The sequence below is a fragment of the Daphnia pulex genome, chromosome 8 (genome assembly GCF_021134715.1).
Source record: "Daphnia pulex isolate KAP4 chromosome 8, ASM2113471v1".
Taxonomy (NCBI): domain Eukaryota; kingdom Metazoa; phylum Arthropoda; class Branchiopoda; order Diplostraca; family Daphniidae; genus Daphnia; species Daphnia pulex.
This window is the reverse complement of record NC_060024.1, coordinates 12,267,992-12,290,304: the sequence shown is the minus strand read 5'-3', so window position 1 is coordinate 12,290,304 and position 22,313 is coordinate 12,267,992. Positions and strand designations below refer to the sequence as shown.

The 22,313-nt window shown below is 42.9% G+C and overlaps 1 protein-coding gene across 7 annotated transcripts in view; it reads right to left on the bottom strand.

Annotated features, from left to right (window-relative positions):
* LOC124199975 (homeobox protein abdominal-A homolog) overlaps window positions 1-22,313 on the bottom strand; it is a 78,166-nt gene that overhangs the window by 6,629 nt on the left and 49,224 nt on the right. For 2 of the 7 annotated variants that reach the window (XM_046596052.1, XM_046596053.1), the window contains exons 4-5: window positions 18,015-18,947; window positions 17,118-17,198 (exon numbers count right to left, since the gene is read on the bottom strand). In XM_046596052.1, the coding sequence (XP_046452008.1) occupies window positions 17,118-17,198; window positions 18,015-18,579 (646 nt within the window). In that variant the 5' untranslated portion in view covers window positions 18,580-18,947. Of the gene's footprint in view, window positions 1-17,117; window positions 17,199-18,014; window positions 18,948-19,099; window positions 19,535-19,703; window positions 22,041-22,313 lie in introns of those variants that run through there. The other 5 variants (XM_046596054.1, XM_046596058.1, XM_046596055.1 and 2 more) reach the window with 5 other exon arrangements.

Below are 22,313 nucleotides of genomic sequence, written 5' to 3'. Positions count from 1 at the left end.
CCGCTGGAGAGTTAAAAAAAAAAAGAGCCAGGCGAATTATGCATTACTCCACCTCATCATTATAATAAGAAAACACCCTTCTTCTTTTTCCAACTCGGGAAAAAAGGGGCCAAAACTTTTCGGGGATGGAAACACACCAAAAATGATTACAAAGTCGAGAGAGAGAAAGAGAGAAAAACGTGTGCGCACTTGTATTAGACTGAGAGGTATATACGATGTAATCTTACAATATCTACTATTAGAGAAATGTATTCCTTCGGTTTCTCTCCTCGAGCGTGCAATTACAGACGGCAACAGCGGCTTCCTGTCTAGGGACTAACCAAAATACAGTGTGTGTGCTGTGTAGCTGTGTTAGCCATCTTATATAATTCTTTTCAGAAAGAAGAAGAAGAAGAAAACTTGTGTTCATCTTCTTCCCCCCTTCTTCTTCTTTTTTTCAACTTCTCTTTTTAGACACACAGACACATACAATCCCCTGCGGTATCGTACGTAACATGCCAGCCGGAGAGAGAGAAAAAGTCAGGAAGACCTTTCATGTCGTAATTCTTCTTCTTCTTCTTTTCTTTGGCTGGCTGGGGGTAGTAGTAGTAGTAGTTCTCCCTCCCTTTTTTTTACCCTGTTTCCCCCCCTCACTCTCTTGTTGGCAGCCTATCAGAGAAGAGCACATTGCTCGTGGAATTGCCTCGCTCCTTTTCCCCCCTCAACCCAGCGACTTTGGGGTGGGTGGGATTTAAGGCATATAAGACACACACACAAGAGTCAAAGGGAAAATATATATTTATAGTAGAAACCTTAACATGTAGTGAGCAAGGGAGCCGACGTTATTCGATTGTTTCTTCTCCCAGATGGGCAGGAGTCGGAAAGAAAAAAAGAAGCGGAGGAATCAGAAGAAGAAGAAAAAGGGGGAGAAATGAAATGTGTGAGTCGAAATTGGGTGTATTGCTCTAGTATAGTAAGTATTATAGCTACGGTGATGGTATGGCAGTAGCCATGAAGATAAAAGTAAAAACTACAAATAAAATAAATTGCCTATTTTCTCCAACGGCGCAAAAATAAAAGAAGAAGACCAAACAAATTTTCACTTTTTCTAATTTTGACAATGCGGCAAAGACATGCAACAAACCACGTGCCCCCCCCCCCCCATCAGCACAGATCTATAAATACACATTTGTCTGATATTTTGAGGCCTAACACATTCACAAGGTCCCAAAAGTTATGAATGTCGTAGACTATTTTTCTCTCTAGTTTCCGAGGTTCTGTATACTTCTTATACATACGAACTTGGATGATTACACGGGAGAAAAAAGAAAAAAAAAAAAAGAGAATTGTTCCCCGGCTGTTTAGTGATGTATGGCGCAACGTTGTTTTGTTATTATCGGCTGTGTCTGCAAAACTCACGGGGCCGTTCAAGTATTTTTCTTTTTTCCCCCTTTCAAAATAAGGCGCACAATAGTTGCGTGACATGTTAAATATACAATCGAGTCGAATGGGAAAACTCGCACGGCATTCAAAAAAAAAGAAAACCAAACAACTGTGCCCTGCCCTGTGCGCACTGCAACACTAGAGAAAGATATATTTATATATATTATATCTAAAGCCCCGCTCTCCGTTGGCTGGGCTGGTTTGTAATTTACGAGTCGGGAAATTTATGAAAATTGCACACGCCGCGCACCACCACCACCGCTTCATTTTTTCGTTTCGTTCGTTCGTTTTGTATTTTTTTTTTTTCCTTTCCGCCGTGTGGCTCTGCAGAAGGCGGCGCCCAACGGCCTCACTTCAATATTGACTCACTTTGAATAGCGCTATTTTCAAGGTAGTAACATTTGGATTGATGCAGTTCAACGGCCACTTTTAGGCGGTTCCAGCTCGTCCCGTATAGCCTATAAGACTATCCCTAACTAACTCTTGTGAATTATACATCCTCTTCTTCTTCTTCTTCTTTATCCTCCGTGAGCTCCTTTATTGGATGGATAGATATACTATATAGGATAGTATAGAGAAGGGCCAGCTCCATCTTATATCGACGCCGACACATTTCACCTTGGGAAATGAACGCATTTCTCGCATGCAAAGATGAAAAAGAAGAAGAAGAAGAAGAAAGATGGTCTGTTCAATTTTCGATCTAATGAGGATAAGGAAAGAAATGGCAGCTTCTTTTTGGGGGTCCACACCTTATTGGTTTTTCGGCGCATGTGATGTGGTTTATTAGGAATGTTTTCAATTTGTTTTCTCTCGGTTGGGAAAAGCCCGGACACACAAAGTTAATACTGTAACGAAATAAGCCAGCGGACGCTCGCGGACTATATATCGACGGGCCGACTCTTGTTTTTTAATAAATCCATCGGTTACTATATAGGCAGGATTTAAGTTGCTCAAAGTCAAGACTTGTATAATATCTGCCTCCGCGCTTGGCGTGTTGCTATTCTCGTCCGGCCGGATGCCGTCGGCTTACACGGAAATAAATTTTTCTTCCTCCCTCCGGAAAAAAAAACGCGTGATCCCTTACAAACGAAACAACATTTTCAAAAATTTCTTCAAAGCGTTGAGAGAGATAGAGGCCTAAAACATTCAACAGCCGCCAGACAGTTAGATAAATATGTCTAGGCCTAAATCCAAAATGGCGTCCACCCAGCAACTCCTCTTCCCCCCCCCCCCCAAAAAAAAAGGGCGAAAATCCATAGCACTTAATTTTTACTTCTTAACTCATTTTTCTTTTTCAAGTTAAAATAGGCTTTGAGTAATCGACACCGAAATGCGTCCAGCAAACACGATTATCTCGGTAGCATGTTTCTCCGATTACACAATATTTATTCCAGCAGTGCGGATCGGTTGGACATTCTGGAAATGCCCTATTGCGTATGTATATAGGCCTACAGCACAACATATAATACAACATTCAATCACGTGAATTGACGGCACGACTGCTGACAGCCACAGAAAGGCGATCCTCCTCTTTTTTTTTTTTTTGGCTTCTTCAAACATACAACTGGGGGTAGTAGCTGCTGCTGCTGCTGCTTTACTCCCGAAAAGAAACTAATTTGATAGCCGCTGTTGCCTCGTATATCTTTTTTTCGGGGGCTAAGAAAAACTCACAAGCCAGCAAGAAAAAGAGATTGCTCTTCCACCAGCAAATGGTTCTACCCTTCGTAGTAGTCTACTATATATCTTTGCTGTTTTTGTTATTTTCCGGCTCGTGATTTATTTGATACGTTCCCCCCGCACATATAGTCAAGAGGATGTAAGAAAGTCCCTTGAAAGCAACATCGACAAATAAGAGCCTCAAAGACACACAGAGCAAGGAGCAATCGAAGAATTCCATTCTACAAGAAGAAAAAGATGGCCGTCGTATACCGGCGATTTTCAGCCAACACAATTCTTTAGGCCTAACACAGATGGAATCTAATCATTTGTAATAAGAGAGAGCGAAATTTTGACGTCGAGAATTGCATCAAAAAGAAGCACCGCGTCGTATAATTACGAAAAAGAAAAATAACTTGGTGGGCGTACAGTCTATACTCTCAATGTTTAAACTATGTGATAGTATAGACTCTCTCTCTATAGTTACGCGTACATAGTAACGAAAAAATATATAATATAATAAAGGGGGGTAACAAGCAAGAAACGAAAAAAAAAAAACTAAAATTTTCTTTCTTTCTTTTTTCGGGGCCTCCTAAATATATGCGGGACCAATGTCGGAAGACTTTCTCAAAACTTGTTCGTTTGGTTGGCTGGTCATGTGCATGTTGCGTTTTTTTTTTTCTTTTTCTTTTGGTGCACATGAATAACTCAACGCTCTATACTTTGGGATCCATTAAAGAGCGCACAAACAAGAGACGGGAAAGAAAAGAAAAAAAAGAGTGCGCATGAGTGTTAAAGGGGGGGCCCTGGAAACACGCAAACTTCTTCTTCTTCTTGTAGCTCAAAGAAAATGATGGACTACGCCACGGAAGACGGCGACGTCCTGTCTGCGCCTTTTGGCTTAGGCGCCTGTTGTTGGTTTTTTTGTTTTGTTTTTTAGGCTGTGCGGCGTGAATAGATCACGAAGAAGAAGAAGAAGAAGAAAAAGAAAAGAAGAAAAGAACCCCGACGGCTTTTTGGTCGCCGTATAGCGTGTTGAAACAGACCCTGAGCGCATTGGAGCTCATCGATGAAGCAGGACCGAAAGCTCATTATTATATAAACCGAAAAAAGAAAAAGAAGAAAAAGAAGAAATATTCCATGAAACGTTGTATGTAGTATAGTAGCATAATAATGATGACGACTTCTTCGCGGTTTCTTGCCAACCAGCGGGTGGGAGGACAGAAAATACTTTTTTTTTTTCTTTCTTTTCTTTTTAACTTTTCAAGAAGGAAATAAGAAATGAAGAAAATTGTACAGACAAAAAACAAAAATCCGTCGGTGCCTATATACTTATCTTCTTTCTAGCATCAGGAAGAAGCCAACACGAGGATATATAGGATAGAAATGTTGGTCTTCTTCTTCTTCTAAAAGAAAGAAACTCGACTTGTGTGTATAGTGTGCTGAAATTACCGCAAGAGCCCTCGTTATTACACACGGCGCTGTATAGAACAACGCCGGCCTTTGAGCTTCTTTATTCTGGAAAGAAAAAACAAAAACGGCCGACAAGTCCAAAACTATACACCGAGTGTGCAATCTACTTTATATCTATAAGAAGCCTCAAAACACCCACGGGCTAATAAAGTCAGTTTGAATAGCGCGCGATTCCCCCTCCCGTTCTACACACAGACACACACAAACACCCAAAACTCTTATAGAACCGTATAATACACATCGCCGGGCTTTATCTCTCTATAGATAGATATAGTCCAACAAACTATAACTATATATCTATAACAACTTGGATAGACTGGCCGGCCACAGCCACAGACCAGCACAGCACAGCACACAGTCTATACGGCGCGGTTGTTTTCGGCGGACTTGGACGCCAAACAAAAAGAACCAAAAACAAAAAGTCTATTTAACGACTTTTGATAATAATAATAATAATAATAATACTATGTGGCCGATTGGCCAACAGCAAACTCTAATCATAAAAATAAAAAGAGTTAAGAGGGAAGTAAAAGGTCGAGCGAAGAACCCATGCAACCCACGCAGTCTACAGACAATATTATAGACGCGAAACAATAATAGTTTCACGTTTGTAATACCTACAACAAACTATAATGCACGCAAGAGTAGAACACAACATCAGCAGCGCAACTTGCGCTGCGCTGTATAGTACAGTATATGCCATATTAATAAAAAGAGGATGTGTGTGTGTACAAGTATAAAATGGAATATCATTTCATAAAAGGCCGTTGTCGTCGGGAAAGTTTTATAAAGAAGTGAGAGAAGTTTTTTTTTCTTTTTTTTTCGGTGGAATATCTATATATTAAAGTGCCATTCTTTTATAGTGCGGCGACGTCGGCGGCGTCGGTTTCCCGTCCTTTTTCTTTGAGAAATAACAAAAAATAAAAAAAAAAAATTCAAGAAAAAAAAGGGGGAACTTTGCCGGTGGGAATTTTAAATGAATACTTGAGCCATGATGATTATTTCCATTGAAATCTTTTTTATTCGCCTTTATTTTTTCCCCATTTTTAATTTTTTTGTTGTTGTTCTGTTCTCCAAACATTTTCTCCTTTTTTTTAAAGATTTCTTCTTTTATATTTTTTTACATCCCCGCAATTGAATATAATATTTACCAATTTCATATTTATACAAGGAGAGAGACTAGAGAGAGAAAAGGAGATGATGGAAGAAGAGAAGCCTGGGCCACGACCAGAGAAAAGACACAACCCAAAGAGAGTCTAAAGCAAACCGAAAAAATGCGCACATAATGAGCGCTCGCTCCTCTTTTTCTCAACGCGGAATGAACACTCAACTTTGATTGCTACTGCAACGGCGGCTATTTGACCTTATCTTTACCACTTTTTAACGGCCAATTTTGATTAGACGGAATTGTTTCTCTCTCTCCATGGCATTTTTTATTTTATATTTTTACCCTTTCAGTTTCCATCGCTCCAACACCAATCCGATGCAAATGGCCGCCACACACACACCACAAAAAAAGGCGAAGAGATATAGGCCTATATATATATCGGCGATTGCGCGCGTCGGCCCGTTTTCGGCTATCGAAAATGGGCGAACGACGACACTTTCGGGAGTTTGACGGGAGTAACACACTTTCAATAAAACAGGCACTCACACACGACGGAAAACGGGCGACGATTGTCAAACACCACCAATCGGCGATAATAATTGTGTTCCACTGCTCAACTATACAACGTACAAACACACACGTCGGTGCAAATGCCAAGCGACACACTGGACGATATCAGTCGCCAGAACCAACTGTTCCAACCGGTCCCAAAATCTCGGCTGGAAATTTTTATTTTTTCTCGGGGGGTGAACTATGCGCTACAACACAGCAACAAATAATACTAATAAAAAGTAAAAGCCAGGGAAACGGTCAAGAAAGAGGTTAGAAGAGAGGGGGTTATTTTCAACCCTTTTTACAACCTTCGGAACTTCTTCTTCTTCCAGAAATAAGAAAGCGCGATTTTCTTTTATTGGTTTATGATGCAACCCCCTTGAAAGAACCAATATAATATAGGCCGATGAACTCGCTAGGCCAAAGGGTTGCGTATCCTTCAACCCAGTCGGAAAATAAAAAGTATTGCGTATGGAAGGTCTAGAAAAAAAAGGGACTTGAATGACCCGACACTTTTTCTGTCCATCCCCAGAGTAGCTCACCCCTTTTTATATGAGATAAGAAAAATTTGTTTTTTTTCCCAATAGTCCCTCAGAGGAAGAAAAAAAGGGGGGGGGGGTCGGTCAGAAAACCCGAAAAAAGTTACACAAAAGCCCCTTCTTTTCTCTTATATAAAACATTTCCAAAAGTATTAAAGAAAAAAGAAGAGTACAGCACCCTTCTTCTTCTTCTTAGGAGTAACCCTTTGCAATTGCATTTTACAACCTTTGGCGTGCTGTTATAAAATAAAAAACCTCTTTTCTTCCGAGGTCCCTTTCGCAGCCTCCGCATTTTATATGACACACTATATACAAGAAAGAAGAAGAAGAAGAAGAAGACGAAGGGCCCCCGGCCTCAAAACAAAAAACTATATTGCACCGCCCGGCTCTCCGCCGGGCCCCTCCGTATGGCCCAGTTGTGTCCGTCTTTATAACCCTTCGTCCCACGCCCTATAACACTCCGGTTGCCCTCCTTCTTCTTTCAGAGTTGCCCATCCGTCAGAGAGTCTCATCTCTCTCTGCAACTTCCCAAATGTTACATCTGTCCTTCCTTCCTTCTTCTAAATCCGTTTTCCTTCGGCCTTTCGGGGGGAGAAAAAATATATACGTACCGTAAAGGGTTATCTATTTAAAGTTGAAACCCAAAAAAAGTTCTGGGAGAAAAGAAAGAAAGAATCAAATATAATCAGAAACCAACACGCTTCGATACGCGTAACCCGTTTGTTGATACGGAAGGGTTGGCCGTCGTGTCACAACAGCCTACAGCCACCACCGATTTTTATTACGCATTTTACTTTTTTTTTTGTGACTTCTATCCGAAAAAAAGGGAATTTCTGGTAGCTCAGATTCGTTGTCGATGTCACCGAGTGAACAAGTGAACCAGAAGAAATCTTGGATTTATCCGTGAGTGTGTGTGTTTAGCAACAGCTGTGAACGCCAGCAATTATCAACACAAAAAAAAGTTCAAATCGACATGGGCGCGCACACTACTACTATTACTGCACTACTGTACTGGGCGACTCTGGGGCCGTCATCATCAAACGGTACGGGCCTTGTTTATTCATTTATTTTTCTTATTTGTTGATGCTGTTAAAAGGGAGCGCTCTCCACCAATTGTTTTTTTTTTCTTCTTCGTTTTATATTGCGTATGTGTATATTGCTCGGTTTTTATGTGTGTCGTAAGAAGAATAGTTATATTTTTCTCTCTCTCTTTTTCTCTTCTTTCTGGTTTTTTCTTTTTTCCTGTTTTTGTTTGAAAATATATAACAAAGTTAAGGATAGTTGATGTCGTTTTCGGGTGATTCGATTGTGTGATAGAGTCCCTCCCTCTCTACCCGGAATAGAGAAAATGGCCAACGACCAATGAGAGATGGCGGGGTTAGTTGCACGGACTATGGTTCTATTACACAGAGAGTCGGGACAGAAAAGTAGTTGTAGTAGCAGTTGGGGCAGTTACTTGTATAGATAGATAGAAAGAAAGAAAGGAGAGTGTGTATGTGTGTGTGTGTGTCTATGGACGGGTCACGCAACATTTGGACGACGGCCTGTCGACACGCCAACGTCTCTCTCGGCACGAATCACGCTGCCATTCTTATTCCCGATCGAAACAACAACAAGAAACGCTTTTTATTTTTATTTTTTTCTTTTTTTTTCTGTTGGCTGCTGTCGAGGGAGGGATATAGCCCCGGGGAAAGAATAATAAAGGCGACTTTTTAATCGAGTCCGATGGCGGCCATCAGCGTTCAACAAAACAAAAAAAGGGCGGAAAAAGAAAAGAAACGAATTTCTTTTTTGTTTTTAAAATGAAAATCAAAAGAAATAGCAGATGGATGAGCAAAGAAGCGAGAGCCCAGATTTTGTCTTCTCCATCTGCCGGATCTGCTGCATTTCAACCAGTCCGCCCCAGAAAAGAAAAGACGATCGATGACTGGAGAGGAACCAAAAATAAAAAGATCCGAGTTTGCGCGGAATGGCGGCGAAAATGTCGTCGTTTATTTCCTTCACGAAGAAAGAAAGAAAAAACAACAAACAATTTTCGTCTATTATTTGAGCGGAAGGAATCGGATATTTATTTGGCCATTGCATCGGATCTAATAATATCCAGCGCCATTTGACACTCGTCTCTCCCCCCCAAACGAAAGTTGTTCATTCCCTCGGACCAAAGTAGGAGGAGCGCCGTTAGAGATAACGTAACACAATTCAGGGGGGCGAAAAAAATAAATAAAAAGAGATGGGGCCAATGTCGGGACGCGAGTTGTTGTTGGGGGAGACCAAAAAGAGAAAAAAGGACGGGCGAAATCATATTGATCGCCATAATTCTCCATGGAGCCCCCAAAAAAAAAAGAAGAGGGTGAATCCCGATATTACATTTTTTGTTTTTCTCCCTTTGCGGGAGTTGGAGCGTGTGTGCGCGCGTGGGCCCAGTTCTATTTAGTTTAGGCTCCTCCTCTTTCTTCTTCCCCTTCTTTTCTCTTGTAAGACTAGACTAGACTCTCTCTCTACGTAGAGCCGGCCCTGTCACATAAAGCAGATGAAACTGGCGGGCGGGCCAGGCGGACCCCGAGTACGAAACGTTGGAAAATGAGAGAAAAAGAATAAGAAAAGGAAGGACGTCGGGAAAAAAGAAAAAAAAAAAAACGAATAGAAAGAAGAAGAAGAAGAAGAAAAAAGCAATCTTCAATGCGGTTGGGTGCCCCGGAGCTCCTTGAGCTACAGAGGCGAGCAGCACACGGCCATATTGGATAGAAGAAGGACGAACGGCCAGCACACAGTGAGTGCCGAGACCAACCAAAAAAGTGTGAAAGGAGAATTTCTTCTTCAACTTCTTGTTCAAAACTTCAAGGCAATAACACTCCCGCCGTGTCATATATATACACAAGACACGAAAATATATTGACGTGCACCACTCGACTCTAAGAGAGAGAGAAAAACTGTGTCATTTGCTTAGAGCGTGTAACTGCTACTCCCGGAGAGACACACACACGCAATTGTCTCTTTCGAACGAGAGAAATGAAGAGATTGTCGTTTGTTTTTTCTTTCTTTCTTTCTCCTAAAAGTCAATTCGTCGCTGGTACGGGCGAAAATTCCGAGCGCGGAACATCGGGGGGAAAAGTTACGAGACTTGTCCAAACGATCACGGCGAATCAAACAAAGGAGCCATCGGGCTCTTAGCCAACATGTTAAGACTTTCACTAGACTGGTTGTTTTTTGTTTTGTTTCTAAATTTGGTTGAAAACAACTTTTTTTATTTTTAAACGGCATTGTCGCAGAGAGTGCCAGATGATAATGAGCGTCACAGCTAAAAATAAAAGCAAACAAAAAAAAAACAATAACAACAAAACCCATTCCGTAATAAATAATTAAAAAATAAAAAAGGAGGGGGAAATGTTTTTCCGAGACGACAAGTGGCAGCAGGAAGTAGCCGTCCAAGTTTCCGTTTTGTGTGTGTGTGTGTGTCGGCCATTTTGGCTGTTGTCGACTTGATGTTATTGTTCTTATGGGCGCTCTACTAGACTGTTACGCGTTATGGACGGGAGGGCGGGCGGGCGGCCGGGTCTATCTACTACTACTACTACTCTATGGTCGTCGTCCGTTTTGTCCTAAGTGTACTGGCGAGTGCTGTGTGTGTTTGTGTGTGTCTGGCGGAACGGTCGAAAACGACGGCCATCATCATCGCATAGGCCCCCGAAATGTTGAACAGTTTGAATCGTGAGAGATGATCATCTTTTTTTTATTTCATTTCATTTCATCTCTCTCTCTCTTTTACTCTTCAATGGGGCCCAGCTTTTCTTCTTCTTCTTCTTCTCTCGAATAGAAAAAGAAATGAACGAACGAATAAGGGGAGTGAAGCTGAAACGAAATAAGATGGTCGCCAGATACATAGGTTATCCTGTTTTCTTCTTTTTCTTCTTCTTCTTTTGAAAAAAAAATAAAATAAAATAAAATAAAAGAGAAAAGAGAAGAAGAAGAGGTTCTGCTGTTTCTATTCGTCCGCCTCCTGCTTCACAACCTCCCGATTCTTCACGTCACATAAACATGAGGAAAAGAACATTGGCCCCCGCTAGTTTATATCAAACGCTGCGCGCCAAAGGTACTACTTCTATATAGAGATACATGTACACTATATACTATCTTATATAATAATAATATATATCCCTCCCTACCTCCCTCCTCCTCCTTTTTCTCCGCCTGCCAACCCTCCCTCCCTCCTCTTATGGCAGCATCAGAGACGAGAGAACAAGAAGAAGAAGAAGAAAAAACTTTGGGCTACAGCAGCCAAAGTGTGTGAGAGAGCTCTACTACTCTACTGCATGACCGCCGAGGGAGTTGTTCCAGCCAGTTTCTTTTTTCTTTCCTTCTTCGGGATTTTTTTGAGATAGAAGAAGAAGAAAAACCTCGGCGTGATTTATTACCTACAGTTTTTACGGGCAAGGTGGCTCACGAGTCTAACCCCTCTCCGCCTCTTCTTCGTCTTCTTCTTCTTCTTCTACTTCCTTCTATTCCAAAGAAGAAGATTCCTAGAGATCTGATTGGCTCCAGGCCTTTTTTTCTTTCTTTTCTTCTCCCGATCGGATCGGAACCGCAACCGACAGATTTACGACTTTTCCCATTATCATCGGCTCGTTTTTTTTTTCTTTTTCTTTCCCTCCTCAACAGTTTCGCCTCACATGGCGACGGACGGACGGAATTTCGAAAAAAAAAAAAAAATACCAAAATTATTTTCTTCGGACCGAAACATCTGCCCCGGTTGATGTCCCCTGCGTTCAGGGGCGGTTACGCATGTCTTAAGGGCGCGTGCTGGTTATCCCTTTAAAAGAAAAAAAAAAATCTTTTCCGTCGATATATAAGTAGCCCCCGAAAAAACGGGACCAGAACAGCCATCGATCTAATTCCGTATGCCAAGTAGAAAATTTGTTCTCCTTTTTTTAAAAAAATTTCTAGTTCGTTCAGGTTTACGTGTGTCCAGGAGATATTCCCAGGTGTGTGTGTGTGTGTGTGTGTGAGAGACCTCGCCCTACTATGTAACTTTCAAAGAAAAGAAAAAATCCCATTTTTTCTTATTCGTGTATAAATCCTTGAAAATGTGAGGCCCACCGATTGGGCCGTCACCTTTTTCCTTTTGCCTTTCAGAAAATTGGAATTGACTTTATGAAAAACGACCGAGCGACCTCTTTTTTCATTTCTTCTTCTTCTCCAAGCGGCCTTCTCCAATATGAACGAACCGCCGACTCTCTTTATTTAGTAACAACTTCTTCTACCACACAATTTTCAACCTCCATCGCCAGACAAGTGCTTCTCCTGACGTGTGAAATTTGGAAAACGGAGAGAGAGAAGCGCCACCCCCTTCTTCCTTTCAAAAGAAAAAAAAAATACTCGGTATAGAAAAGCCTCTCTCTCTCTTAGATATATAATACAGTTGTTAATTAAGAAATAAATGCACGGCATAGACACACAGACACAGCGCCCAACCCGTTACCGTCTATCGCTATATTTCTTGTGTGTAAGAAACCCAAAAGCAATGGAGGGGGGGCCTGTCTCCTATCCACAAAACTTCCCGAAGAGAAAAAGAAAAAAAACGAACGAATAACCACCAACCCGAAAAAGAAAAGAACATTAGTTATATAAGGAATATATAGCCGCAAAGTCAGGAGCTCCTGTACTATTCTTTTTTTCCCATCTTATTATATCTATGTGTGTGTGTGTGTGTGTGTGTGCATGGGATATCAGAGAGTGGGGCTCCTTTTCGGTGTCTGTTGCGCGGATAAATGTTACGTTTTTCTTTTTCTAGACTTGCATAGCCCGTGGGATTCTTAGTGAGAAAAACGGGAAAAAGAAAAGAAGGAAGAAGAAGAAGAAAAGGGGGGAGATAAGGTGGGTAGGAGGAATAACACGGGGGAGGGAAGAGCCAAGAAAATTACGTCCTGTCAAGCGCTGCCACGCATTTGTTACACGGAAATGCATGTTTATAGCCAACTGCAACAGCCCGAAGAAGAAGAAGAAGACGCAAGGCCACATACAAAAAAACAACCAATTGCAGCTAAAAGCCATTCCAACAGCTCGTCTGGCCATTCTTCCTTATTCTCTCTTCATTTCTTCGGATGATTATTACGTCTATTCAACTGGCGATAACTCCCCCATCTTCATTTCCGGAGGGGCGACCAGACCGGGCAGAGCCGGGACCCACAAATGCAAAACTATTTACCAAAATTAATTCGATCGGTGGGCGTTGAATTTTTTTACTTTGTTTCAATTCATAACATTTTTTAAGGAATGCACACAGCGCGAGCCATTAGCCCAATGAAGGAATAAAGTTAACCTTTTTTTATTTCTCTGCAACAACAACAAAAAAACGAAAAAACATTGTCAAGATTAAGCCCGGGACAAACTGCTGAACTAGAAACATGATATAGTAATGGCACTTTCGATTCGCTTTTCGTGCGTGTAACAATAACGATGAGCAATCTATACACACACAGCACACACGAGTCCGATACTATTAGATGTGTACAGCACACACACGGCCCTTGAACCCGACATATACAACACACACACATAGACCCAGGTTGTGTGTGTGTGTTGTTTGCGTCGTTCCAGCTTATTATTACCACTACTAAAAGATTGGGGGTGGCGTGGTATATATTATACGAGCTGCGACAAGAGTCGAAAGTTTTTTCTTTCTTTTCTCTGTACGACGGAAACAACACAGAAAAAAGAGGAAAGAAAAATACGAAACGGGCTCCCATTTCGTGTATATGGCGGACATCAGGTATGGGGGCCGGTGAAGAATCAAGTAGCCATCAAAAACGGGGCCTGATGGCCTCTTTAGGCCAGTAACAGGCGGCCGTATACTTCTTCTTTTTTTTCTTCACTCTCTTTCTCTCTCGATGGGAGAAACACACACATACATACAAACATTCAGCAATGGGGAGGAGGAGGAAAACACGTCGTCACATAAGCCCTAGCTATAATAGTCCTCCTTCTTTCTTTCTTATATAATAATAACAAATACGATAAGATGTGTGTGCGTACACACATTTGCCCTTTCGGGCGCAACGGCCGTAGAAGAAGAAGCAGCTCGTAGCGATTTTGATATTATTACTCGACGCTATATGTGTGTGTGTATACCGTCTAAACGCAAACAGACGACTCAAACGACCTTTTAAAAAAGAGGAGAAAAAAAAAAGAGTCCGCGCAATTTTCACGGCGGTCATGAGTATAAAAAGCAGCAACCGGAGTAGTACGGGGGAATACCTTTTTTTTTTGTTCTCTCTTTCCATCTCGTTTTTATTTTACTGGACTTTCAATTGTTTATTTTCAAATGAACTGTTTTGTTGAATTTCTTCTTTTTTTCGTCGTACTTTTTAAAAAGTGGTGGTGTCCATCCTTTGGGATATCGTCTTTTACGACGCCGAGAGGCGCTTCAAATGATTGAACCTGGACGAGCTCCACGCCATCAAGAACACACACACACAACTCACGATGAAAAAGAAGAGCCGCTGAATCTGACAACATTCGAGTGTCTGCTGGACCCTTTCTGGTCATAATCGCCTTTTAAAAAAATGAAAACGTTTTTTCGCTCTTTTTTATGATTGATCATCTTTTTTTTCCTTCCTAGCTGGTACTTATAAAAGGGGAGGGGGCTCCGGGTTTATATAGACGACGAACTATATCAATAAATTCCAATTTTATCCGAGTATTTTCTTCTTCTTTGAGAGTCGCCTCTCTCTCTTCCATTTTTCTTTTTTTACTTTTTAAAGGTATTTACGCGGCCGTTCCAAGGTGGGCATTATACGACCTGCGCAAACACACACAGACACACGAGACCGAGAAACCCACAAAAATAAAGACGAGGTGCTTTCATCCCGATCTTAAAAAGATGAGGCGCCATTTTGGTTCCTTCCTTCCTTCCTCCTTCTTCTTCTTTTAGCGCTACGAAAATAGATCGCCATCAACTTTTATATTTTTCGACGGGGATTATGTAAACAAACAATTTTCCATGTGTGTGTGTTTAAAAAAGGGCTTCCCCGGCCCAGTTCTACACACACACACACTCAATGAAACTAAAATTATAAACCAGAGACTTTCCTTTACATTTTTACAAAGAAGAAAAAAAAATATAATAAAAACAAATAAATTCTTCGTTTAATTTTCTGGTCTCAATTTCTCCTTTGACCAAGCGGATAAGGGAAACCGATTTTTTTAATTTTTTTATCTGAGCCCGGGATTTTTCTCTTCGCCGTTACGAATCGTTATGTTTCTCTCTCTGCAGACGACAATTTTCCCGTGACAAAACAACAAACTTGAGACGCCCACACGTGCCATCATCCAACGGGAAAGAGATGGGAAAATACAAAAACCCCAAAAAAAGAAACGAAATACAATAAAAGAAACGAATGAAGCGAAACCACGTTCACTACATCAATATTAACCGATATTTCCGATAAATACAGATAATACAGAGATAATAATAACTTTAAGGCCTACGCCGTACGGTCACTGGGTCCCAACAACCGAAATGGGTTGGCCCAAAACGTGACTAGTCTCGACTATTTTTTTTCTTTTCCAAAGATCCAATCAACTGTTTTCCTTCACGTCGAGATAACAAGTTCCTCTACACCACCACCACCACCACCCAGAACATTTTCTAATTTTCTTCTTCTTCTTCTCCTTCGAGGTTGGGGGGGTTGTTGATCCTCGACCAACCAACAACAACAGACCCAAAAGAAAAAAAGAAAAAAGAGCTGGTGAACCTTTTTTTTCTTTTTTCCTTCTCATCAATTTCAGAGATTACAACACGGCAAAAGAGAAGTTTAAGTTCACCATTTTTCTTTTTTTTTTCTTCTTCTTTCTTATTCGACTTCATTTTCGTGTGGCTACAAGTATAAGAGACTCTTTAAAAGGCACCTTAAACTCCTGGCTGTGTCTCGCTCTCTTGGCGCGGCATGATTGAGCCATGATAATTATGCAGGCTATTGTTGGTCGCTGTGAATGCCCCTCGTCTCTTCTTATAATATATATAAATTGCTAGCCCTCCAGCGCTCTCCCCCCCCTGTACTTCTCTCTCTAGCTCATTCTTGTACCTCGTTCCAGCTCTTTTCTCGACTTGACTACTTGATTTTTTCTTCTCCTTTTCCCCCACCCGTTGGATTCAACACGTCTATTACACAATTCCACGATAGCGATACGGACGTATACAATTGGTGAAAAAAAAAAAAAACGGCCGAGTTTGGCTATTTTACATCTGGAAAGATTCAACTAACCAGTCAGAATTGAGACGAAGGATGGCAAGAAGAAAAAGGAAAGAAACTCTTGGCATTCTTCTTTTTTTTTCATCCTCGACATGTCTCTAGCGTCTAGTGTACATGTGTGTGTGTAGGCCATTAAAAACACGGCCTCCTCTTTATGGCCGGCAGTGAGACGCTGCGCAGCAGTGCAGCCGAGCAACAAAAGGAGAGAGGTACAAGGGATGCAAAAGGGTGGCGGCCATGACAGTGCGTGCTGTGTGTTTCGTGAGCCCACGAAAAGAGCAGAGAGCACACACACACACACACACAAAAAGAAGAGAAAAGAAGAGAAGAGAGAGACGGGTCGATAGGCCAAGCCTTTTTGGAATGCGTGGCTCGGCGCCATTTTGTTGGTTGGCCGGAGCGTTTTTTTTTTCTTCTTCTTCTTCTTCCCCCTTTTTTTTGTGGCTGTTATAACGTTCGTTTCTCTGCGTTACTCACAGCTCCTCCCTCCCAGCGACCCAGCTCCGCCATCTTTCTTTTCTCTGATCCCTTATTCCATCCGACACATTTCTCATACAAAAGCGCAATAGAGATCCATCCATCCTTCTCTCAATGGATCGGGAGAGGGGAGTCAGCCAAAGAGGAACAAAAAATGTCGGATCGCACAAGCCCTGGCTGTTTACGTCAATACAAGTGGCGAGCGTCGTATAGGAATCTGGTCATTTTTTTCCCGATCGACAAATCCAAAATCAGAAAAAAACAAACATCCGAAAATTGCTAGTAGAAGTCTAACGGATGGCGGGCAGCCGCAATAAGTGGGTCGTTGTCTGGACCCTGAAAGACAAGCAAAAGAGCTTACACACACGCCATCATCATCATCATCATCATCATCATCTCTCCCAAACTGAGTGTGTGTAGTTCTTCAGAGACTGGCGAGGAAACGGGGAAAAGAAAAAATGGTGCCGTAGAGTCGATACCTATATCCATCAGTTTGAATGGTGGGAAATGGCGCGCATAATGACGACGACGTCGTAGTCGTCGACTTGAAAAGGGCAGACCCCCACCAAAACGGGACAACAACAACAACACACAAAAAAAAAGACGACAAAACTTGAAGTGAAAAATGGTTTATCTTCCTACCTGAGCAGATTCCAGCGTGTGAGAAACCGTCGTGAGAGGCGAAAGAACCTGATCCATCCATTCCGGTCGCATATGGGAAACCAGCGCAGCGCAGAAATAGTAAACGAGAATAGAAGCAAAACAACAAAAACAGGTATTAGATAAGACAATCTTATTACCAACAAGAAAACGAAGAAAAAGAAACAGAAGAAACAAAAGGAATGAAGACAACAACAAAGTCAATTGCGTCGCTGACGTCGGCTACGCTTGTCTCTCGTGTTTTCTAAATTGTTATTGCGCAAAAAGAAAATAGAAAAAAGAGAAATCCGATTTTTTGTAAAATAAAAGAATTTAAACTTGAAAGAATAATAGGCAAGGACTAGTAGCCAAAGCGGCGGCTTTTGACAGCCATTGCATTGGGCTAGGCCGACAGGGATTGGTGTTTTTATTTTTAGGCCGGGCCTTTGAAAAGAAATCACCGTGCGCCCATTCGGAATGCCAATGGGAGATTTCATTTTTGCGCCCGTTGCGCAGGTGTAGATACTGAACAACATTCATACAAGCCGTTACGTCACTAGCAATGGGAATGGATGTAATGTAATGCGCAATGTGTATAAGCGCGACCCGTCGACAGCTGTCGTCCTCATCACCTCCGGTAAAAGGAGAAAGAGATGGACATTGGATAAAAAGAGAGAAAAAAGGTTTCAAACTTCTTTTTTTCTTTTTTCTATCCAGCAACAAGAAGAGAGACACTGCGGGGGGTTCAAAGGGCGTCCAAATTAATAAGGAGAAGGGGGGCAATGAGGATGAGCGGCATTTGACCACATCAATTCCATTTCTGCGGCGGATTCGGTCGAACAAGATGAGAAGAAGAAGAAGAAGGAAACAAAAATTAATTGAAAAGGAAAAAAGAGTCACCGGTGATGGACATCCATGGGTAGCGTGGAATGTCTGGTCCGCCGCCGGAATGAACGCCGGCCAGGGCGCCTAGTCCAGTCGGTGGTCCGCCTTGAGAGCAAGCCGAGAGCGGGTTGTTGGGATCGACACCGGCGGCCGCTGCGGCCGCAGCCGCCGCCGCACCTCCCGCGCTGGCCGCCTGCTGGTAGAAATTGGCGGCGGCCGCTTGGGCCATACTGGCCGCTGCCGCTCCGGCCACGCCGTTCTGGTGGGCCGCCCCCAGCGAGTAGTTGACCATGGCTTCGGCCATCGAAGCCGCCGCCGCCGCGCTGCCCGTGTATCGGCACTGCTTGTCGGCCTGGGCCGCCGCCGCTGTGGCCGCCGCCGCCGATTCGGCCGCATTAGCCAACGCGTTCGAATAGCCGGCCACGCCTCCGGGAAAGCCGCTCTGACCCATGGCCGAAACGTACGGGTACATCCGGGCGTGTTGCGAAGAGTAGCTGGAACCTCCGGCGGCAACGGCGGCCGCTCCGGCCGCCTCCGCTTGATATTTGGTCAGCATGCTGTCCAGAAATTTCGAACTCATGATGGCCGTCGGATCAATTTTTGTAGCTGATTGGGTTGGCGGTGGACACGATGCGCCCACGACCAAAACTGTTGAATGGTTTCAAATGTGAACAAACCAACAACTTCCGGCGGAACAACAACAACAACTTTTTCTTCTTCTTTTCTTTTGGCAAACGGATGAATCCAGCAGCCGAAATAACCGACGAAGCAATCACCACCAGCACCCCCAACGACAGAGAGACAACAACTCGAATTAAAATGGAAAAAAACAAAACAACTCGGGCGAACGATCAAAGAGATTTCCGTCGAAACAATCGAAACAAACTGGAATTCCAAATCGCACTGGGTTTGTTGTTTGGGTTTTTTTTCGTTTCCTTCTTGCGCTACCTGAATAATTCAATCGAAATCAAACGAAAAGAAATTAGTCAATTGGCAAATCAAATTGTAGGCCTATAAACTTCAAAAATTAAAAAATGGGCTACGAAATCATTTGTGGAATTTGAATTCGGAGAGAATAAGATAATTTCGAAATGAGGAACCTCTTGTCTTGCGATGTTCCCACTCACAACAAACAAAATGGCACACAGCAAGATGCACGCGGGACACACCGTGACAAGAGTCGGAGGGCTGACTGAAAACAGCCGACGCTCGACCATGGAGACACACAAGAAACAACAAAAAAGACGGGCAAGATGGCGCTGAACGCAGCAGCGGCCAAACTTCTCAAACGAGAACAAAAAAAAAAGTCTCAAGGGGAAAAACCAACTCAATTGGACCCTGCGAGGAGCGAAAGTTGCGTGTCGTTTCTCGGTCTAGGCCTAGACGATGTATACCGACGGCTTTCGACACTTGAATTAATCCAGGCCTGAAACATTTGCACCAAGCACCAAATCACAAATCACATAACGAACTGATTGCCAAAATTTTCTGGTTATTTGGTTAAAAACTTCGGCTCCTAACTAGTAGTAGCTCCTATTTTCTTTTGTTTCGACACTTCTCCCTCCTAAAATGGCTGTGATTTTTTGGTTTTTAAGAACAAATTTCAACTCGAATAATTTCTCGGGAGGATTTAAAACTTTTTTGTTTTTTAAATTCCGGAAAAATATTCCGGCGGGATGGATTTTTTGGAAAGAAATGTCTTACTTTTCGCTTCGCGTTGCGGCGGCGTAGCGTTGGGTTGCGGCGTGTTGCGTCGGCGGTCGGCGACGGTGTATATAGATGCACGTCTATAACACTCGTTAGATTACCACGGTCGATTCCACGGGCGGATGTGTGTCCGTGCGCGGCGTATAGCGTTTGTATGGGCACTAGTCGCTGTGTGTGTGTGCAGTCGGCGTTAGTGGGGGGTGCCAGCCGGGGGAAGAAGAAAAGAAGCCCAGAGCAGACACAGTCAGTCAGTCAGAGAGAGAGAGGAGAAACGAGACGGACCGCAAGGGGGCCAGCTCACAGAGGGCCAGGCCGTCTCTGCCCTGGTAAATAAGACAAGCCAATGGTGGGACAGGTAGAGACTCTTGAGCGCCACCCACCAGCCGTCCTCTCTCCCACTCGACTCCGGCCCCCGTAAGGACATTACTCCTCCCCCCGGAACGCACGGCGCAGATGCCGAAAGCGCCACACATCCATCCGCGATGGGATGGATGCAATAGGGTAGGGACTAGGGAGGGGGGGATAGGGTAGAGAGGGGGCGGAGGAGAGGGGCGAGACAACAATGGCCGCCGATGATGCGGCGCCACCACATCATAAAAAAAGGGAAAAAAAGGAAGAAAATAATAAAAATGGGGAGAAATAAAAAGAAAAAGGGGGAAAAGCGACACACGACCAAATCTGGCAACGACGCTAAAGCCGCCATCATGGATGCAGCTAGGACACAGTTGGAGCGCTCGTCGCTATTTTTCCACTGGCGCTTCAGTCTAGACAACGTGGGAGGCATCTGGCGGTCGAATTTGTCACTCCATACAAAATTTGAAAATGCCGCTCGTAAAAAGTGAATGGCTCTCCGCCCACTTTTCACTTTCAACTATCGATCGAAAAATAAAGTGGCCCAGCGATAATCGATGACTAAGGCTCGGGCGAGAGCCCCGCCCACCTCGACTAAGTTCCGCCCTCCCCCCCCTTATTCGTCTACACCAGGATGCGCTATTAAAAGGCGAAGAATTAAAGATGAGTGTCAGAATCAAATCAAAAAGAGCCTACAAAAAAAATTAAGAGCCAATGAAAGTTAATGACAACTTAAAAAAATAAAAAGAACACCTTTTTAACCCACACATCGGCCTTCTCCTAACCCAGTCAGTAAACCGGTGTGTGTATTCGCTTTTAGTGGGTAGTGTTCTAATAGTATAAGTTTAGTACGTGTTCGGAATCGACTCGAGAGAAACTTGAGACATTACGACACAAATTAAATGCCTCATTAATGGCCCAATTTCTTGGAGGAACGTCGTTTTTTGTTGCTGTTGTTGTTGACCAACTTCATTTGCGTAACACCGGGTGAGTTATGCATAAGAAAACCAGGCAAAATTATAACAAACACAAGACACTCTAAGTTTTCCCATTGGAAAAAAAAGGAAGATACTTGGCCCATTCCGTTTGATTTAAAAATAATAACAAAAAAAAAGAAGATAATGTTGAAATTCTTTTCGGGAGGGCTCGGTTGTTTTCGTTTCAACCTCGGCTGAACACAACCGTTACAATTTCACCTTGGAGCCATGAGAGTTACAGAGTTGAGTGTGGACGTTATTTAGTGCTGCCATGTGATATTAGACACTTGGGCTATACGGGCAGTGTCTAACGCCAAGATCTACTATTTCCTGGACGGCTGGTGTTATTCTTATATATATATTTTTTTATAATATCAGAAATAAAAGTTTCGGTGGCTCCACTCGGGAGCTTTTAAGCGCAACCGAAAAAGAATGAAAGAGAAAAAAAAAGAAAGAAAAATAACAAAATCCAAGGCCTCTTTAACTTCTACTTCTTCCTTCCTTCCTCTCACCGAAATTCCACGTATACATCATCAAAGACATAAGATATAATAAACCTGCTTATTTTCGTTTTCGCCTCGCTCTCTTCATCGTGCAACAACAATACATTTCTGGGCATTAAACTTCAGTTATATTAGGCTCAAAATGGTTGTAATCATATTCTCATTCGTCGTTGCAGAGAGAGAGAGAGAAAAAAAAAGAGAGATACACATAATTCCTCTTTTCCGTTGTTTTGTGTTCTCCTTCGGCTTCAAACGTCTACCACACCGACGCAGCGCGTTATTTCTTTTCCCATCGTATCGACGCCGACGACGCCGAAAATTCCCCCCCAACGCCGACCGGGTTTTTTTTCTTTTTCCTTCCTATTTTTTGTTTTTCTTCGCTTCACATTCGACGAGTTTGAACGCGAAACGCAGCGAGGGGCTCTCAAGTATCGCGTAACATGCACCACATCCATCGTGATGATGAGAGCCAGTCGCAGGCCTTTCACACAGACCCAAAATCCCCCCCCCCTTCCATTTGAGAAACAAAATATGAGAATTAAATTTTCTTTCTAAAAAACAACAAATTTTCCAAGTCTCGTAATTTAAATATCGAGTGGCTCCGACTGGTGCTGCCACGTTGGTGGCTAGCGGTCAAATTGGGAACTAGATGCACTGGTCCGAGCACTGGCGTCACGTCATTTATTCGAAGGAGAAAATAAGGAGAAGGGGGCCCCACCCAGTACACAACAACAACAACATTGGACGGACCTTGGGAAAGAGAATGAGAAAGACCT